At 31.6% G+C, this 10,464-nt stretch overlaps 1 protein-coding gene across 1 annotated transcript; it reads left to right on the top strand.

The window, feature by feature from the left end:
- The first annotated feature begins 1,100 nt into the window (after window positions 1-1,100).
- On the top strand, window positions 1,101-2,700 carry LOC131652969 (ribulose bisphosphate carboxylase small subunit, chloroplastic). The gene is made up of 3 exons (XM_058922973.1): window positions 1,101-1,315; window positions 1,499-1,633; window positions 2,269-2,700. Exons 1-3 carry the CDS (start codon window positions 1,139-1,141, stop codon window positions 2,497-2,499), a joined length of 543 nt encoding a protein of 180 aa, XP_058778956.1. The 5' UTR covers window positions 1,101-1,138; the 3' UTR covers window positions 2,500-2,700.
- The last annotated feature ends 7,764 nt before the right edge of the window (window positions 2,701-10,464 follow it).

The following is a 10,464-nucleotide window of genomic DNA, read 5'->3' as shown; positions in this document are numbered from 1 at the left end:
TTATCTTATACATGAATTTTACTTAGCTACAACTTGCCATTGTAAAATCTAACAAAAATAGAACAATGCTAATGGAAATTTTTGTTGTAATAGTAAAAAAATATTGGTCCCATGTAACGGTGAAGCTAGAACCTACCTTTGGCAACCCAACAAAATGGATAAGAATGTCAGTTGAAGAGATTTTTTTAAAATTTTTGTAACCTTTTAAAAAAATAACATTACTAATCTAAATTTATGATAATCTTTTATGTGAATTAGATGTCCTTTTTATATATAATTTAATAGACTAATCTTTCAAATTAAAAAAGAGTAAATTTAATAGCAAAAATCTCTCAAAATATTTAACATTATTGTATGTGTGGATTGAATTCAAATTTCAAATTAACTATCATATAGTTTAAAGTTGATTTTGTTATTGTTTGGTGTAATTTTTATTTTAAATTAATAATTGAGATTGTTTAATTCAGGTAAGCGTATGTGCTTTATTTATCATATCATTCGATAGACTATGATACTATATTAAAGTTTGATCTAACTCATTCTAACAAAACCGATTGATAAGGTGAAGAGTGTTCCTCTATATATACTTTTTCAATGCTTTATCTCCAGCCAATTTGAGACTTAGAACCTCTCTAATAGTTCGATACTCAAAACTAATAGTTGAGATTATCAAGAGCCTACGTAATAATTTGATCCCTAAACCCTAGACTCATTGCTACCTTTTAAAATATAATTGAAGCAACAAAGGTACAAATGTAATTACTTATAACTTAAGATAGACACCTAGGAAATTATGTTCACAAACATGTTAAGATTCAAATGTGATGTCAAAAAATATCAACTTCACCACAATCACACATTCTATGTACTTCCAAAGAAGAGATAAGATTATGAAACCAAATCCACGTGGCATTACCTTAGTGGTACCTAACGATAAGGCTAACATTTCAAAACTTTACACTCTCATGTGGCCAATATAACGTAACATCATCACATATTCAATCCAACGGTCGAAAATTTTCATCAACCAATCCTTTTCATTCCACACCATTAGATTATGTCATCTAAATATCACCATTATATATAGCAACTTTGAGTTGAGGCATGAAGCAGTAGAAGCAAAAGTTGAGAAGGAAAAATGGCCTTGATTTCCTCCGCCGCAATCACCACCGTTAACCGGGCCTCCCCCGCACAAGCTAGCTTAGTTGCACCGTTCATCGGTCTCAAATCGTCGGCCGGTTTCCCGGTTACCAAGAAGGTCAACAATGACATTACCTCCATTGCAAGCAATGGTTCAAGAGTCAACTGTATGCAGGTAACTAATTATTAAGTCATGATACATAATTAAGTACCTTAAGGTTAATTAAATTGACACAATTATATTATGTTTCTAGGGAAATTTTATACACAATGTATATAGTATAATTGTCATAACTAAGTAATTAAAATTGTAAATTTTGTTATCCTTTTGACTTAATTTTATGCATAATATTTATAGGTGTGGCCACCAATTGGCAAGAAGAAGTTTGAGACACTTTCCTACCTTCCACCTCTCACTCAGGAACAATTGGCTAAGGAAGTAGAATACCTTCTTAGGAAGGGATGGGTTCCTTGCTTGGAATTTGAGTTGGAGGTTAATTTCATTAACTCTTGCGAACTTTTTTTTCTTCTTAATTTACGTAGTTGACACGTCATTGGTTGTTAGATTGAGATTAGACGATACACATATTTTAAAATCGATATTTTATATTTTATGAAACGTTTGATCAATCCAACAGTTATATATGTGTTGGTTGTTCGATCTTGATCAACCTGACACAAATGTGCCGACTACGTAAATGTTGAGCATTTTTTTATCTAATTGTACATGTTTCAAAATCGATATTTTAGTTTTAAAAATATGTTCGATCTCTATCAAACAGTTACCGATGTGCTGACTACTACGTAAATGCTGAAAGTTTTTTACCTAACGGAACATATTTCAAAATCGATATTTAAGGTTTTTATAAAAAAATGTTAGATCTCGATCAAATAGTTACTGATATGGTGACTACCTAAATGATGAGTTTTTGACCTAAATGTACATATTTCAAAATCAATATTTTATATTTTAAAAAATGTTCAATCTCAATCAAACAACTACAAATGTGCCGACTATATAAATGCAGAAAATTTCTGACCTAATTAAGACGGTATGAATTCTATGTTCTGAGTTAAGTTTTTTTAGGGTTGATGTGTATATTGTTTGGTTTGATTTGTGTTATATAGAAAGGATTTGTGTACCGTGAGCACAACAAGTCACCAGGATACTATGATGGACGTTACTGGACAATGTGGAAGCTACCTATGTTTGGTACCACTGATGCATCTCAAGTGTTGAAGGAGCTTGAAGAAGCTAAAACCGCATACCCTAATGCATTCATCAGAATCATTGGATTCGACAACGTTCGTCAAGTGCAATGCATTAGTTTCATTGCTCACACACCAAAGGACTACTAAATTTGATATTTGCACCACCCTTTATTACTACTTTGTTTGTATTATTTGACCACTTGTAAGAACTATATTTCCTACCATTTGTTTTTGTTATATGAATGTATCATCATCCTTGTATTTTTTTTGTTATGTATTCGGATTTCCTTTGGAAATTATGAATGGATGAGAACTATCATTAATAAAATATGTTGTTTTGTTTCTAAATTATGTGGATTCAAAATTTTACTATACTAGTATCAAAAAAAAAAAATTTACTATACTATGATATTGGTGAAATTTCAAATTGTGATTGGGTTGGGATTTTCGATATTATGATATAATCATTGGCATATAAACATAATCTTCGCAGACTCAATCTTTTTAATTATCTAAATTATGTGTCATATTCAACAATAGTCGATATATATTTTTTAGGTATCAGATTCATAGTATGATTTTGACCTAATAATTTGAGACATGCGGTTCAAATTTTATCGGAGATTTTTGAAAAACGGCTATCACTTTAGTTAGTAATGATTTTCTCTTCTCAAAAACAAAAGTTTATACATGTTTGTTTCTTAAACATTCCTTTCAAAGAAATAAAACTAATTAGCATCATATTATTTTTCTTGTGCCATTTCTCAATCAATCAAGTCACTGTAATTTATAAATATCAACTTTGAAATTGTACAAGTTTAAGCAGAAATGGATATTGGATCAAATTGGTGCTAGCCAAAAGAGTATTTTTGTTTTAAGAATTTCCATATTCCTAAGGTATATACTATAATCTTATCCTTGGGAAATAGTTGATTCCAACACACCTTGATTCATTTTTGTCTGTAAGTCGTTGGTATATTGTCATGGATTCTCCATTTGATAAAGTCATTTAGCCGTTATGAGTATGACTAATGATAGGTAGCATTAATATTTAGGGGGACCCTTTAGATAGGTACTTTTGTGAACAAGGTTACTTAAAGATAAAGAAATAGATAAGAATTTCCTCCTCCTTTTCTCACACTACCACATCATACACTTATTCAAACATGGTCTACAAATTTAACCCACCAATGTACTAAATAGAAAGATTAAAAATTCACAACTTCTAAAAATTCTAATAAAATAAGTTAGTATGCAAAGAGAAAGTTCGGACTTATAAGTTAGTTTTACAAGATAAATTAAGTGATTCTCACAGTGTATTCTATCAATTGCACAAGTACGTCGAAATTAATAGTTAATAGGAGAAGATTGACGAAGATATAAGAGATTACAGACGTAGAAGTGGAGCTCTCAAAGATTCACAAATAGCAAAAAGAAAAACATTATAATCTTAGAACTCCTTATATAACCCCCGAAAAGATGAATCATGCGATTCTCGGCGTGAATACTATGAACCATGCCCCCAATAGTTGAGATATCACCGCACATTGTTCGGGAATACTCAAATTGCCAAGTACTAGAATGAACAATTACTATGGTGCGTAGGGATATGTGTTGAGACATATTTGCAAAGCATTGCTAATACTGACGAAGACATTTAATGCACCTCTTCTCAAAGACATTCATACCCCATTAAAGGTCTTTATTTTCTTCTACCAAAGGTCTGAATGAACAGAAATTTGACAAAGCCTCACTCTACGACGTAGGAACAAAGGCTTGGAGGCAATTATTCTTGGTCATCCGCAAGACCGAAGAAGAAGGTCTAATAACAAGCGCTTAATAGAAAGGCACATAGAACATGTAGACAGTCATCATGTGTCGAGGACACACGGACACATCCTTCATTACATCTCTTGTCATTGAATATAATTGAGCGGAAACATGCACAAGACGTTGAACCATACGCGGATTGAAGTAATCAATTCATTCTCATATTCAATTTTTTGTTCTCCCTAAATCACTAATTTGGACTTTAAAGTGGTAATATTGCAGGTCCACTCCTTCTCCACCATGAAAAACTTCTTCCACCACATCAAAGCTCTATTTTATCACTTCACGTTTTTTAACGAAACAATTATATCATTTTAATATAATATATATCATATTTCTATTTAAATTAATGGTGTCAATAATTTTCTTATAACATTATCAAAAATCTTTTAAATATATATATATATATATATATATATATATATATATATATATATATATATATATATATATCAAACACATTATATAATAACTACATTTTTTATCTTATGATGTGCATCAAACGAATTTTTATACTATTTTTTAAAATATTTTAAAATTTGTAAGTCTCTTATAACCTTGTTTTAATATGGATCAAAATTATTTAATTTATTTTTTCCAAGTTTTGAAGTAAGTCCTGTAAATATCAGCAACAGTTGATCATTTCCAAATGTAACTTGTATAATTTTTATTTAAAAAGCGTGCTTTTAGTCTATTTAGATACTTGAGAAATCACTTTTGATGGCATTTTCCAACCTCACTTCTTTTATAATTATATTTTTAAAATTTTAAAACAAAGAAAGAAACAGGATAAGTGCTTTATGTAATTGTGCGGTCTATACTGACTACAGAGTCAGGCTGAGTCACTATGACTCAATCATAGAAATATAAAAGAAGACAAAAACAAAGTCATTGTCATAATATTTGAGGTTGTAACTTGTAAAATATTATATGATTATTATAATTTTTCTGCTTTAATTTTTAATAATAGCAAGGTATAAAAATATTCTGAGCATAAAACAACATATTATGATTTGTTTAGCTTTTGTTTCAAAATCTTCAGTTAACTATATGCTTATGTAATTAGATTTTTATAAGCCAAAAAAAAATAACAGCATCAAAATAATAATGTGCAGTACAGTGGATAAGTACTTATGCAGTATATATTCTAAATAGTTGATTCCACACAATCATATATTTTTTCAATAGAAATAGTGTTTGAGGAGTATCATATATTTTTTCAATAGAAATAGTGTTTGAGAGAGTATGAAAATATCTGATAATGTATTTTTCAAAAAAAATTTAAAAAAAATTGTTTATATAGTTCATTCATAATATAAATGAAAACACTTAAAGCTTTATAATTATATTTTAACTACATATATCCTATTTAATTTGATGGATAAGTCTTTAGTAATGGAGACTAATCTCAACATAGTTCGGATGTAGGGACATCTTAATTTTTTTGGAGGCCCTGCATAGATTAGTCAAGGTTTAATCATAAAATAATAAATAGAGACCCTATTTTCAAAGGTTTAACAATAATTAATATTTTATGAGGCCCTATCTAACCATGACTTAAATGAGAAAAGTTTGAGGCCTCGTGCGGTAGCCCGTCTTGCACGCCCTCAAAGACGGCTTTGTTCGGATGTGTATAAAATTAAAAGTTTTTACACCGTTGTAATCAGGACCGTCTCAAACTATTTGGAGGCCCTATTCTAATTTTAAAAATAAGCCTTTAATAAAAAATATAACAATAATTTAAATAAAAGTATTCTCTATTTAAATTGTAAACAAAATCAAACAAATTATCATCCTTATAAATAACATTGAAAATAGTTATATTTTAAACAATAATATTAAAATACAATTTCAAGTTAATATTATGATAAACATTTTATCTATTTTAAAAGAGTTATTCTTCGAACACTTTTTGAAACAAATTCATCAACCAAGTCTTTATATTGTCTCTAAAATATCATTCTCAATTGCTATTCGGCAGCAACTATTAGAGGAATGTCAGTAAAATTTATATGCAATAATTGTATTAGGAAAATAATGTCTTTTAAATATTTAATATATCAATAAGTCCGGTTATTTATTTGGGCAAGATATTTCACTCTCTTCAGTGTTGGATACAGAAGATACACCTTTGTTCATCTTTTCTGATCTTCCATTTATAAACTACTTCAAATGTTTGAAGAGAGCTAATGAGTTCATCAACCTTCAAAGTGCTTAAATCTTGAGCTTCTTCAATAGCTATTACCTTCATGTCAAACTTATAAGGCAAATATTAGAGGATTTTCTGACCAACTTCTCTTCTACATCTTCTCTCCCAAAGTAAATGAATTGTTGGTTATATCACAAAGACGAATGTTAAAATTAGATATGGGTTCATCTTTCATCATTCTCAAATTCTCAAACTTAGTTGTGAGGAGCTGCAACCTCGACATGAACACTTTGGATGTACCTGCATGAGCAATCTTGAGAATCTCCCAAGTCATTTTAGCTTTAGTACATGTGTTCATTAGTCTGAACATGTTCTTGTTAACACCATTGAGTATAACATTCAAGCCTTTGTCATTTACAAGAGCTTCATCATCTTCATCTTTAGACCAATCAGCTTTAGACTTTAAGCTTGTTGTACCATCTTGAACAGTGATCACAAGGTGTTTCCAACCTTTAATCACAACCTCCCATGATTTATGTAAACTCGAAGATAGGTTGAATTATTCTGGGATTCATACGTTTAGATTCTAAGATACTTTGAGAGTGCTTGAAATACTATTTAAAAAATGTTCATATGCACGATTCTACTCTTGATCCTCTTTAACTTACATTCTTTATCTAACATTTGATATATGTTTCTAAAAGTATATGCTTAAAAGTATATGTTTAGGAAGGTGTTAAAGAATATGACTATTAAATGAAGATTTTCTTAATAAATTATTAAAGAGAAGAAAAAAAGATATATACTGAAAGTGTAATTTTACACTGCCAATCTATCACGATTAAGCACTAAGTTACACTGTTATTTTTAAAAAAAATATATGTGATATGACAGATTGATGAATCTCAGTTGAATAACGGTGTAAAATAATGCACTATCTTTAACCTCATTATTAAATGTTATTTTCTTCCTTTAAAATAATTATATTTAGATGAAATCTAACCATAATAGTAATATTTATTTATTAAAAATAAAATGAAAATCGTGTGTCCAATGGACAAATTTTATTTTCCTTTTAATTCTTGAAATAAAAAATTGAATTTACTTGTTATCTTTAACAATGTGTATCTAACATTACACATATTGAGAAACTAAGTGTTTCTTATATTACTATAGGGGATTAACACCCTTTATATATACAAAGATCAAATAACAAACTTTCATATCTATTTGGAGGGTAGTTAAATATATAGGAGTTGAGAGTCTAAGGGGGGAGGAGGTGGTGAAGAGGAAAGGGTAGGAGAGGTATTGTGATTTGTAGATATGGTAGAATCAGTGGTGTTAGTAACAGAGGGAGTAAGGTGGGGAGGATTTGGTGAAGGAGGTATAGGAGGTTCAGTGGGTGTAAAATGAGAAAGAGGTTCAAGATCAAGTTCATTTGTGTGAATGGTAGGATTGGGAAAGGGGTTGGTTGGATTAATTGTTCATAGTGGTGAAAGGAAAACCAGTCTCATAGAAGATAGCATTCCCAGAAATAAGGAATTCATGTGAAAGTAAATTATAGAGAAGATATCTCTTTGTACCATTTCTAAAACCTAAAAAAAATAGTTTTCCTATCACGAATATCAAATTTAGTTCTATTAGCAAGAATTGTAGAGGCATAAGCAAGACAATAAAAAAATTTAAGATGTAACAAAGTATGAGCTTTATTATATAAAAGATGAAAAAGAGAGCTATTTAGTAATAGAGGATGAATTTTTTTTATTAACAGCACATCATGTTGTATTGAAAAGTGCTAAAAAAATTAGGAAGGTTCGCTTTAAAGAAAATAGCACGAGCCACATTTAAAATGAGTTGGTGTTTCCTTTCAACCAAATCCAGCTGAGGGTATTCAACACAAGAACCTTGGTGAAGAATGCGTTTGGAATGCAAAAAATCTTGCATTGAGAATTCAGACCTATTGTCACTTCTTAGACATTTTAAGGATGCAACAAATTGATTTTCAATGAAAGAAATGAAAGTACAAAGGTGTCTACGAGTTTCAATTTTTAATTTCAATAAAATTATTCAGGTAAAACAGTTGTAATTGTCAACAAGGGTCAAAAAAATACTTATGGTCATCAATTGAGGGGATAAAATAGGGTCCCCAAATATCAGCACGGACAAGTTTAAAAATATGAGCAAAAGTACTAATACTAACAGGGTAAGATAATCTTTTTTGTTTAGAAAAGTTACAAGTATCACAAGGGCCAGTTTTATTAAATGGAATAAAGGGAAGTTGAATAGAAATGCATATGAACACAGAGTCAGAAACATGCCCTAGCCTAAGGTGCCACAAGTTAGCATTATTATCTAAAATAGAGCTAGCTTGATAACTAGAAGCAAGAAAGGGTTTATAGGATAGAGTTTGAGCATTTGAGACGTAAAGTGTAACACCCCAAATCTACCCCGCAATAAAGAGGAATATCAGAGTACAAAATTTCAAGCAAATAGAACATAACGATTCGGAGCGTCACATTTTACAACAAAATCACCGCATACATATATCATGCTCAATCACTTAGATACATAGCACACATGTAGGAGAACAATATCGAAATCTTTAATCATTGCCATAAATTAAGTACTTGCATCGCAGCGGAAAATCATAAGTCAACAACAATACAACTCATGAGGTCAAGGCCAAACACGGCTCAATACATCTAACAAGTCTTAGCATAACATAAGGACAAAGTTCAACAAGGATAAACACAAGAAACAAGACGTAAACAAGTAATCCAACGTTCCCCGAGTGCTACGTATCAGAGCATTGACACACACCGACTCGAGCTATAGGTACACGACTACTCCGCGTCATTACCTGCACGTTACCAACGGAGGGCAACATTCAAACAAAAGGGGTGAGATATCATTCATTATAAAGAAGCGTATGATAATATTCAAAGCGGAGAAATAATCATACATCGGTCACCACCTCTCAACATATATCACTTACTACTATTTACATCATTCAACATCTTACCGACAACAATAATATCAATCTCAATTAAGGCATACATAGTCATTTATCACATATGCTCAACGAAACAACCATCAAATCGACACCAGATAACATTCATGTTATGCACACACAAATATTCAAATACGACTCATCACACGACTTTACTTATGTAACTCGAACAATGCAAATGCATGTGGTACCATTGGAGTAAAACTCCCGTCTCAAACAATTGCCATTGGGCCGTCTCAAACATTCGCCACAAGGGTCGTCTCAAACATTTGCCACTAGGGCCGTCTCAAACAATGCAATGAATGTGACTCAATGATGCACATTCACAATCACACTTAACGACATAATCGACTCGAACAACACAGTCCACGTAAACGACATGATCAACTTAAACGACATAATCAATTCCGGATATCCAATGTCAACAAATTCCAATGCAAGAAGATTCCAAGAGTATTCAAAGTTACACTAAGCATATTCAATGGAAAGACATCAGTTAGGGCTTCACGTAGGTTCAAACGGCACTTAAAAAGGAGTTACGGTTCAAAAGATACATCATTTCAAAGTTTAGGAAAAATTCTGCAAAACAGGGTTCGCGGCGCCAACAGGAGGTCGCGGCGCGAACTGAGCGAATCCAAAAATTCCCAACTTTCTGCCCAGCAGTTCGCGGCGCGCACAAGGGTTTGCGGCGCGAACTGAGCAGATTCAGAACTTCCAAAGTTTCTGCCAAGGGTTCGCGGCGCGTACAAGGGTTTGCGGCGCGAACTGGCGATTTTCAGGAAACCCCAAACACAGAAAACAGCATACGAAACCCATCCCAAAACCCCTAAACTCAACCCAATCAAGTTGGAAAACATCAAACACCACGAAAATCAATGGAATACATGTTATAGACACAATTATAACATCTATTATGGGTCTTCTAACATCAATACATCTTCAATCATGCTTAGATTCACAATCACATAGAAGTTTAACATAAACCCTAACAATCTCTATTCAATTTCTACACAACTTCCATGGATGCAACATACAATTAAATCCCACCCAAAACATCATCATACATCCCTTTAGCATGAAAGAATCCCACCCTTACCTTAGGTTTGGATTGAAGACAACTCTA

Source organism: Vicia villosa, linkage group LG2 (genome assembly GCF_029867415.1).
Source record: "Vicia villosa cultivar HV-30 ecotype Madison, WI linkage group LG2, Vvil1.0, whole genome shotgun sequence".
Classification (NCBI taxonomy): Eukaryota; Viridiplantae; Streptophyta; class Magnoliopsida; order Fabales; family Fabaceae; genus Vicia; species Vicia villosa.
The sequence above is the reverse complement of the archived record's forward strand: the minus strand, read 5'-3'. Positions and strand labels throughout refer to the sequence as shown.

What these genes read in the sequence shown, in the direction of transcription:
- LOC131652969 (XM_058922973.1), top strand. Translation starts at nt 1,139, where the DNA reads ATGGCCTTGATTTCCTCCGCCGCAATCACCACCGTTAACCGGGCCTCC. An exon ending in CAAGAGTCAACTGTATGCAG is followed by an intron (nt 1,316 to 1,498) that starts GTAACTAATTAT and finishes TAATATTTATAG; the next exon opens with GTGTGGCCACCAATTGGCAA. An exon ending in GCTTGGAATTTGAGTTGGAG is followed by an intron (nt 1,634 to 2,268) that starts GTTAATTTCATT and finishes TGTGTTATATAG; the next exon opens with AAAGGATTTGTGTACCGTGA.